The following is a 14,409-nucleotide window of genomic DNA, read 5'->3' on the forward strand; positions in this document are numbered from 1 at the left end:
TTTCCGTTACTAAGGGTGACTCTACTCAAAAAGGTTTCTACGGCCCAATTCTAACATTAAGATACGCCAGTTAATAGATCTAGAAACGATACGGATTAGATATGTCACTGTCAAATGTGACGTTTCTTCAAACAAAAACGTCTCTTTTGACACTGACACATGTAATCCATATCGTGTCTAGATCTATTAATTGACGTATCTTAAAAGTTCGAATAAGGCAGATAGCCTCTGTGTTGTTCTGTGTCTGCAGCTGCTAATACAGCTGCTGGCAATGGCACTGATAGAGATAAATGTAAAAAGACTCAGTATGCACTTAATGTCAGCATGTAAATACACTTAATGGTAATTTGATAGGGGTTGCTCCCCATGTCCCTTAGTTCTGATAATCTTAAAGATGTAAGATTATTTCTAAGTTAATTTGCATTTAATTTCTATATAAAAATAAACAGTTTAAATTTTAACGTTTTTTAAAAAACGTTTTTTTTTTATATGCATAGGTGTATAATTTTCATTAGGTATCATCATAATTAGGGAGACCTCGCAATGTCATTACAAATCAATCAAGTACAATAAGCGCATTCTTTCCATCCTAATTTCCTTGCTGAACACGTCCGACAATAACAGGATCTTAAGTGTTCCGACTTCATTTGGCTGAAGAGTGCCGCCTCATACCGGAGCTGCTGAGAGAATAAGGGACAGCAACACGAGCCAGCCTTTCGCCGAGACGCTCACTTGCTAAGAATCGAAGACAAAAACTGTTATGTTCAGTGCGCGGGAGTGCGGTGCCGGCGTCTGTTCAACACACTCATATAAAAAGTGTCATTTTATTACATAATAGTGTATTTTAATATCAAAAGATGGCGTTCAAATCGAGTATAGGGCTAGTCTTCCTCGGGTGCCTAGTTGGTGAGTTTTAAGTTGCGTTTGCGTTGCGAATTGTTGCTGCTTATGCTTTTGTTATTATGCGTATTTTTGTAACGGTTAGTGGCCGTTATTTTATATAAGACAAGATGGGGATTATGAAACTTGAATATCGTATGTGGTTACATGTATTAATTAATTGTGCATAGGTATTTTAACCCTATTTGATTTACCTCTAAGCACTGCCTGCCTTATTAAAGATCGCTGGATTCGTAACTTGATTGTAACCATTTCTGACAACACCATCATTTTTAATGGGAGTGTGTTAAAGGGCAAATGGGTTTTGGGACATTTCCATCGATCCAGCGATCGTCATAATTGTCATAACATAAAGGTACTTAGCTACTTACACAATTCCAAGAATAGAAATGGGGTCATTATTTATCTGCTCCAATACTCTTTCATAGACTTGGACATGACACGTGTGAAAACCGTCAAAAATGTGTTTAATTTTAATCAGTTGACATAGTAATGAGTTAGAACAGGTTACGTCTGTAGCGTCTTTGTAACCATCACCAAGTAAAGCTCCTAAACTGAGTAACAATCAGCATCAAAACTAGCGGATCAGATTACGCGTCATTCTCTTACAACTTAACAAAAAGAGATATGTCTTACGATGTAAAACAATTACCCCCTTATTCATAAACGTTTACTAAAGTTGACAAGCCGATAATAATCGTTTGTCCCTTTCCGTCATACCAATACGTCGGAAAAGGACAAACGATTATTATCGGCTTGTCAACTTTAGTAAACGTTTATGAATAAGGGGGTTAGACTGTAACAGATACTCTTGAACTGTAGAGATTTATATCTAGTTAGCACAGTAGTTCAGGGTGGCAGATGGCAGATACTTTTGGCGCGTTGTTTCACCCGCTACTGTTACGTAAAACAAATGTGTCAATCCATTTTCCCAATGCAACTATGACCTATTTACTCACGCGACCTTTACTTTGCTTAATATGCACGCCACCCGTTCGAAAAGATATTGACCTTGTATTCTAGATATGCAATTCCTAGAACGGACACGGCATTCGGCTACGAATACTAATTAGAGGCCATTAAATACCTACATATTTATAAAACTAGTTTTGTATTTAATATACGTCTGGCCTTTACATGCAAATGGACGTAAGTCACTGCAGCTTGGTGGTTGTATATGATATTTTATAATCTTGAAAGAAAGTTATATTGCCTTCAACATTATAATATTAAATCAACTTGAGAACCATTGCCGAAGTAATGACAGCGAATCGTTAAGTGTTAAGCAAGTTTATTAACATGTTTGTGGACTACTGATGTAGGTACTGGAATTCGGTATAAAGTCCCAGTGTGATTAGCAGTGGGCCATAGTAGAAAAATATTTAAATTTGAAGGAATTGGAATTACTCGTACTATTTAGTAGGGAATTAGGAATAATTTCCCTGGTAATATTATGAATGCGAAAGTTAAACTTTGTTTGTCCACGCTTAAACCGCTGAGCCGATTTGATGGAATGAAATTAGATGGAATTTGGTACGGAGATATTTGAGGCCCGAGGTACCAACACGACACAACGACAACGACGTAACATAGGATAGTTTTTTCTATCAACATAATCCCAGACGAACTCCCAATCAGAAGTATGTGTTGTATAAAAAACAACAACTGTATGCATTCATGTTCAACATGGGTTTCTATCAAACACCATAGCATGCTTTGGATGCAAGACTATATCAAATCAGAGATAAAGACGAAAGATAAAAATGATGACAGTACTTAGTTAAGTTACCTAGTAGACATCATCATCATCACCCTAGCATTATCCCGGCCTCTAGCCACGGCTTATGGGAGTCTGCTCCGTTTGACAACTCATTCCGAGAATTGGCGTTCCCAGTGGAGAAACTAGGCCTTATTGCGATTAGTCCGGTTTCCTCGAGATGTGTAATGTGTTCTTTAGGGAAAAGCGACTCTCAAATATTATATCGTCCTCGAGAACAATCATTGATCTAACGACTTAATGACTTGTGTAGATAATTTGATGTATCGCGTGAATTGAATTATTCGGTTCTATTTCACCAAACATGTACATTGAATAAAGATGAATGCGTGACTCGAGTTTAATTTTTTTACATCTATTTGCTACTTTTTCGAAAACTTGTATTTAGTTATTAATAAAGGAAATTACATTTTATTTTATCGGTTACTTTGCACTATCGGAGGTAAGTGACAAAGTTTTTTTTAAAAGTACCTAATTTGAAGTAGTATTACTTAATTACCACTTTAAAATATACATTTATTCTCGTTTAAAGTTAGTAAGAGGAAACGATCGACAAACGCCCTCAAAACCGAAGTTTCTATACATCTCCGTATATGTCACACTTCCTCTTAACAGGCACAGTTTAAAAAAATACTTTCGACGTACGTAGTGCGTCTGTCGACTTAGTTCTGGCAGGTTAGGTAACAGAGAAATCAGCGCAAATATGTTGCCTCACCCTCATTGTTGCCTACAATGCTCTTACGTTTGCCAATAGATTAATACCTATTAGCACCCACCACCCACTCGATACCGGGCTTCGACAACATCTAGAGTTAGACCAAGAGAAGTCTGCACCGATTTTGGTAGCACACGCAGTGCGAGTGTTATTTTAAAAGTCTAACTTGAAATTATATGGTATAAATAACATTTGCAGTGCGTTTGCTATCAAAATCGTTGCAGACTTATCTAGGTCTAACTCTAGCGAAGTTATTATGGTTGCATTTTAATCACATTGTCACTGTGGAGGCGACAAGAGCGGGCGCGTGATAGATACAGTTATTACATGCTAGCGCATACTTAGCGGTATATTATAATATATATCTTCACTAATGGAAGCTTTATCGCTATCTAAACGAAGCTTTTTACTTTTCGGGACGTAATGACGTGTTTTACATTATTTACAGTGACATAGTTATGATAGATAATAGATATCTTACTAGCATTTGGTCTATCACTTTTAAAATGACCTGCTTAATAATATTGTTGTTTATAAAGTTAAACATTTATTCTCGAAAGCAATGCATTCAATTTGCGTCAAATTATTATAGAATTATCATATACGTAAGCGCTCCAAAATACTATTTATGAAAACATAATATATATAGATTCAATACAGACATCATAATTCATAACAATGACCTTCAAAACTGCAAACAAATCGTCAAGTAAAGAAACAACCGATATTTTACATCGTTCTGCACCGATTGCCTTCGTTTTAAGAGAAAGGCTTGTTAGAAAATGGCCGACCTTTAGCTGTCTCATTGTCACCGAGCAGGAAGTCCGAGGTTTCAATGCAAGCCGCTTTTAGCATTAAATTCAAGAAATCAATGTGTTATGCACTGTAAATAACGCACATAGTCAGACTCAATATTTAAATAATAAATAAACGTCGCTTAGTTACCTACGTCGGGAAAACTACACTTTATAACTAGATTTCAAATGTAACAAAATATAGTTTATCTATATGATGTTATATACGATACACTTTTTATTTTATTTATGAGAACGAAATCTAGCATAATTCCCGTTTTCATAAAGATTATTCTTGATGGTTGGTGGTACACTGGTGACTGGGAAAAGTTAGCATATTAAATGACCTATTAAACCCTTGAACGACACGCATAACTATCGTCTGAGAGTCATCGTAAACCTTGTCGGAATTCAAGAAGGTTGATATTGGGCTGTTGGTCAAAGGGTTAAAATTATTGCGCTTTGTTTATTATAGGTATTTCGAATCTACAAAAACTTACCACGTCTATTATGTCACGCAGTATTAGCATCATCCGCTCTACCAAAGAAACAGAACCGCAAGCCAGCAAACGCGCCGGCGCGCGCGCAGGCCGAGGCAGACCGCGACGCGGAGATAACCAACTCCTGCCCAGATGATGGCTTCTTCGCCGACGCCGAGCAGTGCGACAAATACTATGAATGCAGGTACGACAACGCTTACGACATTCTAATTCTAAAGGTGACAGTCCATTTCCAACGACAGCTGCAATACTGTTCATTTTACTATATGGAAATTGACAATAACAGCGACGCGTTCAGTACCAGTCGTGCAGCTGCGGTCAGAAATGGAATGTTACCATTACTGTCAACATCAGCCTTGATAAGCCGACTAGAGTTAGACCAACGCATCACAGAATACGGTCAACTTCTTTTGATCAAACCGATCCACCTCGTAAGAGCGTTTCATCACATCGTCTTAACTACGAGGAGCATCTAAATACAGTATGAATGACGTCAAAGTGCAAGCAAAGTTTGCATGGCACGAATATACCTAGCTAGAGTTAGACCAAGAAAACTCCGCAGCGATTTTGATAGCCCACGCAATGCAAATGTTATTTGAATTTGAAACGTCAAACTTGTATGAAATTATGACGTACATATAACAGTTGCCCTGCGTGGGCTAACAAAATCACTGCAGACGGCTCTTGGTCTGACTCTAAGCACCGTCATAACTCATACAATACCATCCAAGTAACTGTCTGAAACAAAGGAAGTTATTTCCGGAAATTGACTGTAGGAAGTCATTTTTTTATAATGTGGAAGTATATTTCCTGAGTAGAGTATATTTCATAAGCATTTACTAAATGACTGTTGAGATTTACGAAAGCAAAAACAGTTTATTAGCATATACGCATACCTACTCTACTGATTCATTTACTTAAGGCGTGTTGGAATGCAGTCACCGTTTCTTTGATGTTTATTTGTAAAATTTATTTTTAGCCATCCTCAAAAGGTCAACACCTCGAAGGATGTTTATTGAACGCGTTAAATAATAATGTATGGATTTAGTATTACCTTTTCCGATATCAGTATACAAAATGTAACAACTTAAAACTACCCCATAAATGACATAATCTATGCAACGTTTTGCTGTATGTTACATGTATAAAAAAATTGGGTCTTATGTTATGTATAAAGTATAATCTGACGATAGAGCTCAACTAAAATCGCCGGCCGATCATAAAATCAGGCAAATCATGAAATTCCTAGGCTACGCGGGGCTCCTGGAGCAATCTGACGAACCCATCCTACTAATCTATTAGTTTAATGTGACTACCGTCAAATCATTAAACAGGAACTTTACGATCAGCCGACGTCATATCACTCGGCGGCTAACACAATCTCTAGATAACACTCATCAAACCAGAGATATATGTAACTTCGTTTAAGATAAGTAAAGTCTAAGGAAAAAACGTGCCTCTGAAATCAAGAAAAAGTTATGCTCGAATAGATGGTCGCCACACCTTTGACCTATACTCGTGTAGATGGCGTTGATGACACCGTTAGTTATATTTGACAACTTAACGCATAATGGTAACGGTGGTTGTACTAGTGCTCGACATGCTAATGCCCAATAGATGATACCCTGCTGTCACTTCTATTAATTGACAATGACTAAAGTTTCAAGATGACAATGTACGTACTGGGACCGCGTCGAGCATTAGTACCACTACATATCAGGCCAAAAAAAACGTAAGCAATCCAATTTTGGCTAAATTCTCTCTTATAACGTTACAGACAGGGTGAGATCATCGAGAAGCTGTGCCCCGACGGTATGGTCTTCAACGACTACAACCCAGATGACGAGAAATGCGATCTGCCTTTTAACCTGGACTGCTCTCAGAGGCCTAAGTTACGTAAGTTATTTATATATTATACTGTTTCTGTAGACTGTAGACCACTAATATCAATCAAATACCTTTATAAGATACCTTTTTTGCTACATTTGTATTATTTCTAGTCAGGATCGCGAGCCCTTTTCATCCTTGTAGGAGAAAAAAGTGTCATAAAACTAAAATACATTTTTTTTCAAACTCTCCTTTTTGTTACCGCCATACAAAGTGTATGGGGAAATGGTAACACAACAGGAAAAATACTCTGGGCCATTTTTTTATCCCATTAGGATCGAAAGAGCTCGTGATTCTAAGTAGAAATAACACAAAAGTGGCAAAAAAGGTCACAATATATAAAAATGGCAAAAATAAAAGAAACGCTCATACAGTATAGTTACTCGTATATGTACATATTTGTTCCTGAGTTATGGAGGAGATAACATACACTACTCGTAATTCACGAGCGCATGACATGAAAGAGTTGTTTAATTTCAAAGCCTTCTTATAGTGTGTTTTAGCCGATACGTATATAAAGCATAGTGTTATTTAGTTTTTTGTGTTTATTCCTAAACCCCTATATAATTACTTACCTAAATATAGTTTATGCTGCCAGTCAAGTGCATTTTACTTTCGGCTGAACTCAAGCTTTGACGCAACATAGTTAAAATAAGTTTAATGAACTGTTTTGCATTTGCACACTTGTTTTTTTTTCTTTCTGTTGGTATGTGTAACTTTAGAAAAGCTAAATATACAGTCAGTTTTTTTTGTTTGGTATCGAATATTCGTTTCAAATGTAGTGTCGATCGATTTTATTTATAGTTGCCTCTTTTTTGGTACATTTCGGCTTTATTTTAATTGTGGAGATTATTAATTAGTGTATTTATTCCGGCCATAGATAACTCGATTTGAAACACGCTTAGTACATCTCAAAATTTGTGCTAGGTATGTTACCACAATTATAAGAATTAGAACACTGGTACACAACTCTCGCGTTTTGTACACATTTAATTACACGAACGGGTCTACCGTGATATGATTTCATTGTTTTTACCTTAAATTCTTGTCTTCCTTCCTATCTTAATTCTGAAACGCCGGAATTGAGGTAAAAACAATGAAATCATATTGCGATAATTAAGCCCTCTCGAGTAATTAAATATGTTTACCACCAATACAATGAAGTATTTGAACAAATTAAATTATTTTCCAGGAAATGACATTTATTTCAGTTTATGTTTACCACCGTTTAAGTACGTGGTTGAAGTTAATACTGTCATTAAGACCCAAGGTGTACTCGTATAGTGGAAAAAATAATGTGTTTTCTATAACACGTGCTATCTGGTTTTGTCCAACGTCGGGACGCATCACAGAATACAGATTATGGCATCACGTGGGGGTCGGCTGGTCGGAGCAACTTTCACATCTCAAGGGGAGCCGCTCCATTGTACAGCCGCCATCAGATATATCGGGGCGGGCAAGGTGCTCACAAATATCTTAACTCGCCTCTATTGTCAAGGCGCTAGAGTGCGTGTTCAGATATTTTTGAGCACCTGGGCCGCTCCGATATATCTGATGGCGACTGTACAGCATGTACACGCCCGCTATTAATAGATTCCCTTTTAATTAATAGTCAGTTGAGAATCGTTTGACATTTCTGAGTTGGGCTACTTGGGCATAACAACCTACGACTTTTTCACTGTGAATGCTACGAAGCTTCATTTAATATCTTTTTATTTTTTACCAAATCTTATCGGTTTGGTACTTGCGAGGAAGGAGGTATGTGACCAATATACCGATTAAGCTGTCCTTTTGTGCACGGATGCTAGTAGGGTTACAATAGTAGTTTGTGTTACAAGGGATCAAAATGATATATTTCCGTCAAGGGCGTACATTGAATCCTGAATGAAGCGATGGATTCTATAATAGAATGAAGCGATGGATTCTATAATAGAATGAAGCGATGGATTCTCCAATAGGATTCTAAAGTAGAATACTGAGCGTAATGAAGGATTCAAGTGTTAACGCCCAAGACGAAATAATTCTGATACCGTGTCAGTCAACCGTGTGACACATACTGCTTTTCACATCCACTATGAAGAAAATATAAAAAAATCTTAATGTTGACACAATCTGATGCTTAAACAGATTATTTTCGCTATAAAAATAATGTGCAATAAATGTAAAAATAGTGTGCTAGAACAGAAAAGTGTTACTTTGATCCCTCCTAGCAGGGAAGAAAAAGCCTTTTTCCGAATAGGTGATGTAAAAAGTAATATACCTATTGGAGGACTGGTAAACTAGTATGATGATTGATCCGAAATGACACCATGTGTCATTTCTGATTCTACATAATAAACACTCAGTAAGACAGATTTCATGTTTTATTTCCATACATACAAAACATTTTATAACACCAACGCAAATACTGCAAATCCCTCGAGTTAAGGCTCGTTATGGCCTCGTACGAGTACATGACAAAAACCCTCCGAGGCCTTTTAAGGATGACTCACGTTAGACCGGGCCGTGTCCGGACCAGAGCTTCCGGCGCTTACTTTTCTATGACATGACAGGCGATCACGTGATGTTTTCCATAGAAAACGATGCGCCGGAAACTCCAGTCCGGACACGGTCCGGTCTAAAATGAGAATTGAGCGTTTCATTCAAAATCACTAATACTACTGATTCCAACAGCATTTAAGTGCTTCTGATTCTGAAGAAATACAGCTCAATTTTGAAATACTTTCTTAAGTATGACAGTCCTAAGGAATTGTGACTAGATAGGTTATTTTAAAGACATCCTAATAGGCCATTTACGAATGAAACATGTTTCACAGACATTTGTTTCCAAATACTGACCTATTTCTTTTCAACAGAGGAGCCCAAGCCCACGCTGCACTGCCCTCGCCTCAACGGCTACTTCTCCCACGAGGACCCGAAGGAGTGCGGCAAGTTCTACTACTGCGTGGACGGCAAGTTCAACATGATCACGTGCCCCGACGGCCTGGTCTACAACGAGAAGACCGGCATCTGCACCTGGCCCGATGAGGCTAAGAAGAAGGGATGCGGGGCCGCTGGTAATCGAGATTTACTATTTTCACATATAATTTTCCGTAAATAGTTAACTAAAGTTTGTCAAAGGACTGTTTCATTTCAATCATAGACAGAGAGAATCACACTATCTTTGTCTTAAAGGATTAGTATAATAATTTTCCTGGTTCTTACTGACTGACAAATTATATAATGACCAACTATATAATGTTTTACAAAAGACCTTCCCGTTCCGTCCATAGGAAGATGGATGGTAGCATAATAGATGTCATCTCCATACAATTTATAACCTAAATGTCGCAAAATTGTATTGAATAGATATCTATCATCGTTCTCTTCCAATTTAATAATATTACAGGAATCTTTATAAATAGTTTCGCCATGTCCGTCTGTCTGTCCGCTAGCACACCCATCTTTCTAAGAGTGACATTCCATTTCCAACTGCAGCTGCAATACTGTTCATTTTACTATGGAAACGCGTCGCTGTCATTGTCAATTTCCATAGTAAAATGAACAGTATTGCAGCTGCAGTTGGAAATGGAATGTCACTCTAACCTAAAATCATTATACCTTACGCAGATGTGTTCCAATTCGACTGCCCGCCCGTGAACGAGACCTTCGGCCTCACGCACCCGCGCTACGCCGATCCTGATGACTGCCAGTTCTTCTACGTATGCATCAACGGCAACACGCCTCGGCGGTCCGGCTGCAAGCTAGGCCAGGCCTTCGACGACGTCAACAAGAAGTGCGAGTGGGCGAGGAAGGTTCCTGAGTGGTAAGTATCCACAAGCTCAAGTTCTTAAATACGACTGTCCGCCCGTGAACGAGACCTTCGGCCTCACGCACCCGCGCTACGCCGATCCTGATGACTGCCAGTTCTTCTACGTATGCATCAACGGCAACACGCCTCGGCGGTCCGGCTGCAAGCTAGGCCAGGCCTTCGACGACGTCAACAAAAAGTGCGAGTGGGCGAGGAAGGTTCCTGAGTGGTAAGTATCCACAAGCTCAAGTTCTTAAATACGACTGTCCGCCCGTGAACGAGACCTTCGGCCTCACGCACCCGCGCTACGCCGACCCTGATGACTGCCAGTTCTTCTACGTGTGCATTAAAGGCAACACGCCCCGCCGGTCCGGCTGCAAGCTCGGCCAGGCCTTCGACGACGTCAACAAGAAGTGCGAGCTGCGAGTGGGCGAGGAAGGTCCCTAGGTGGTAAGTACCTCAAGCTCAAGTTCTTAAATGCGAACTTACGCCTGTTAAGGAGTCTTTCGTAGAGTTGAATCTGACAATTTCGGTTCGCTGGAGAGTTCGAGCGTCTCAAGAAGCAATAACTTAAAAAAAATCTATTAAAAAATGTTGGCGTAGGTTACTGCTTTTTTAGTAAAAATTTAAGACGGACAAGCTCCATACAAAATCGCATTCCTACTATTTTTATTTCGATTACAATACTATTTTTGAATTACAACTAATAAGTTTAAATCCACTGCTATTTACGACTTTTTTGCTTCTATACATAAATAAATAATAATATTTTATGTCGTCTGCAACATTGCCGATTCTCGCGGCGTTGTATGGGCGGTTGGCAATCGTCTTTATGTACAATCGCCTTATCCACCCTTAGGGCGATACTCGAAGACAATTTTTTCTTAACTGGAACACCGCGACCGCAGGCGATTGTACCTACTAGACTCAGGTAAAGCTGAGTAATACTCGTAATTATATATAGTAAACATTAGTTGACAACTTCCTCCATTGCCTTCAGAACAGGGAAGTGCACTTGTCAATTTGAAGAATATTCCTCAACTGTTACCCTTCCTTGCAGCGCTGACTGGTACAAGGGTCAACTGACAGACGCCGAGCTGGAGGCCCTGGAGAACCCCCCTACCCTGAAGCCCAAGACCTCAAGCTCGCAGCCCAGCCGCCGCAAGCCTCAACGCCCCGGCAAGGGCAAGGCGCTCGAAGAGGAATGATTTGTTAGAGCAATAAACGGGTTAAGTTTTAAGTACGTGCGAGTTTTTTTTTATCATTATGACAGATTAGAAATTTTAAACCTCAAAAGTAGTGGTAACTTTTTTCCTCAAAAATTAAACGAGTAACTATGCACTGAATTCAAGTGTCGTTAATTTACATATTATCAAAGGAACCTACATAGCATTTTGGAACCAAAAGCTAATTACCACTACTTTTTTTTAAATCTCATTTATTTTATAAGCCATACATCTTATGAATACCACTACTTTTGAAGTTAGAAAAATTCTAATTTAAAAAAACGCGGTACCTATCCTCCTGCCTACCAGAGGTACTTTTGTTGGAATATCTTTTTGAAATATTCAGAAAACATTTCTTAGGGTTAGAGATATCTAGGAAAAATGCAGAAAAAAATATCCCGTTTTTCCTACTAGTTTTTCCTTACGTCCTTTACAAAGGACATCAGTGCCCAATTAAGTAGTCCTGTGCAAAGGACATAACACTTTGATGACCATTAAAAGTAAAAAAACTGAGGTATTATAAAGAATAATTATACGAAAAATTTAGAAACAAATCAACGTTATATTAAAAATGTAAAATTATAAAAAACGAGGCACATTTCTTCGAAATCTTCCTCCTGCCTACATTCTTCCTTTGGAAGGGACATAAGAAATAAAAAAAATGCTGTGGAGTATTTCTCAATGGTAACCCTAATGCATTCCTTGTAACTCATTATACAACTGTCAAAGTTTATAGACCAAAATAGAAATGTCAATGTCAAGCTGTCGTTTTTCAAAAATGGCGACGGCAAGTGGACGCGCCGGCCTGCGCCCGCGCAAAGGTAAGTCTAATCGTGATTAATCTCGTTTTTTAATAACAATTATCTCGTAAGACGTGTAATTTATCGATAATTAAATGATATATTTACGTATTAGACAGTTATTTTCTTTAACTATTCAAAATATTTTGTGATACCATGTTGAAATGTATGTATGTCCTTTGCAGAGTACAAATGTAGGCAATTGAGTTTAAGAAATTGAGACTATATATGTACTTTGCACAGGACATTAACAAAGGAGGGTTTATTTTTTATTTATGGACCGTCGTTTTCAGCGTTAGCAGACATAGATATCGAGGACGATTCTATGTTTCTCCCATCAGAAATGGTAAGAACGGCCAGTACAGACTGAGTTACTCAGTATTCAGTCTGGATACTGGCCGTTCTTACCATTTCTGATGGGAGAAACATAGGGTCGTCGTCTGAATCATCTCCCGAGAAGTCAAATTCTGAGTCATTTAGGACGTCCTCGATATCTATGTCTGCTAACGCTGAAAACAACGGTCAATAAATAAAAAATATACCCTCTTTTGTTAATGTCCTGTGCAAAGTACATATAGAGTCTCAATTTCTTAAACTCAATTGCCTACATTTGTACTCTGCATAGGACATACATACATTTCAACATGGTATCACAAAATATTTTGAATAGTTAAAGAAAATAACTGTCTAATACGTAAATATATCATTTAATTATCGATAAATTACACGTCTTACGAGATAATTGTTATTAAAAAACCGGTCAAGTGCGAGTCGAACTCGCGTCCCAAGGGTTCCGTACTGCACACATTTTCGAACGAGCGAGCAAAGCGAAGTTCTTAAGTACATTCAACTGTTCATTCAATTTGTCCACCCACGGCTGGCTATCTTAAGATAGTTAGTTACCAAATTTTTTTAAAATTTTGTTCAAGTACCTATTATATTAAGCATAGTGCCTACATTTTTCTCATTGTTACGCGTATCTCTGTTATTTCAAGATAACAGGGCTATAACCGCGGAAATCGAAGTTCGTAAATTGCTGGCATTTCTCTGTGTCACTCTTATTACGGTTTCATTGGAGTAAAAGAGAAATCCCCGCAATTTGCGAAATTCGATGTTCGCGGTAGTCCCTCTGATATACCGCAGTTCAGCCTTCTCACTTAGCTACACGTACTTAAACCAATTATTTGTTCTGTTTGAGCACTAACCTCCAAAAGCTCACCTTCGACCTTGCGTGGAGGCGCACCTCTCTCGGATGCTTCAGGCCTTCGGCCCAACGCAGAGCTTGGCCATCGACCTTCGCACTAGCTGTCCGCACCATGTTTCACATAAACAATTGCTCACGCTTAGTTGCAGACTTCTTATACGTTTTTCCAGTAATCTATAGGTATCGGACCCAATCGCTAAACAAAAGATAGAACAAAATCGACAATCTCCTTTCAGGGAAGCATGCACATGTCGGAGGCTCCGGGCCTTCAGGGCCTTCGATCTTCGAATTCAGACAATTGAACTATAATTGTTCTGTGTTTGAGCACTAACCTCTCGCAACTCGGTCTTCGGCCTAAAAAGCCTCTTCTGAGGGATGCTTGGGCCTTCGGCCCTACGCGTAGCTCGGCCTTCGGCCTTCGCAAAAGCTGTCCACACCGAGTTTCACGTAAACCATTACGGCTGTGTCCCTAAAACAGCCTAACCGTGTTTTTTTTCTTAAGTCCGACTCACGCTTGACTCTAGATTTCTAATAGGTTTTCCTGTCATCTAGAGGTAAAGAACTATTATGTGTATTTTTTTCAAAATTTTTGACCCAGTAGTATCGAAGATAAGGGGGGGGGGAACGGTCATTTTTTGCCTATTTACTTAAATAACTTCTAAACTGTTTCATATAAAATTATAAAAAAAATATATTTGAGATTCTCAAAATAAGCCCTTTCATTTAATATATAACACGATATGGTTTGCAAAACTTGGTTTTTTAATTTTATCATATTCCCCCTAAAATAGCCCCCTATGCTTAAAATTCATTTGT

The 14,409-nt window shown here is 38.5% G+C and overlaps 1 protein-coding gene and 1 long non-coding RNA gene across 5 annotated transcripts in view; one reads left to right on the top strand and one right to left on the bottom strand.

Moving 5' to 3' along the window:
* Positions 1–14,409, bottom strand: part of LOC134678651 (uncharacterized) — a 205,425-nt gene that overhangs the window by 103,345 nt on the left and 87,671 nt on the right. The window lies entirely within an intron of this gene.
* Positions 751–11,606, top strand: LOC134679278 (protein obstructor-E). 4 transcript variants are annotated; one of them, XM_063538174.1, is made up of 7 exons: positions 751–906; positions 4,708–4,870; positions 6,464–6,582; positions 9,429–9,629; positions 10,183–10,195; positions 10,410–10,592; positions 11,424–11,606. In XM_063538174.1, exons 1-7 carry the CDS (start codon positions 858–860, stop codon positions 11,569–11,571), a joined length of 876 nt encoding a protein of 291 aa, XP_063394244.1. In that variant the 5' UTR covers positions 751–857; the 3' UTR covers positions 11,572–11,606. The 4 variants fall into 4 exon arrangements, with proteins under 4 accessions (XP_063394244.1, XP_063394246.1, XP_063394245.1 ...); XM_063538176.1 differs by lacking the exon at positions 10,410–10,592 and adding an exon at positions 10,624–10,813; XM_063538175.1 differs by lacking the exon at positions 10,183–10,195 and having other exon boundaries at positions 9,429–9,643; positions 10,411–10,592.

This window comes from Cydia fagiglandana, chromosome Z (assembly GCF_963556715.1).
Source record: "Cydia fagiglandana chromosome Z, ilCydFagi1.1, whole genome shotgun sequence".
In the NCBI taxonomy this organism is placed as follows: domain Eukaryota; kingdom Metazoa; phylum Arthropoda; class Insecta; order Lepidoptera; family Tortricidae; genus Cydia; species Cydia fagiglandana.

Excerpts from the sequence above, each read along its gene's own strand:
- LOC134679278 (XM_063538175.1), top strand. The coding sequence starts at position 858 with ATGGCGTTCAAATCGAGTATAGGGCTAGTCTTCCTCGGGTGCCTAGTT. Across the intron at positions 4,871-6,463 it reads GACAAATACTATGAATGCAG|ACAGGGTGAGATCATCGAGA; the intron begins GTACGACAACGC and ends ATAACGTTACAG. Across the intron at positions 6,583-9,428 it reads CTCTCAGAGGCCTAAGTTAC|AGGAGCCCAAGCCCACGCTG; the intron begins GTAAGTTATTTA and ends TCTTTTCAACAG.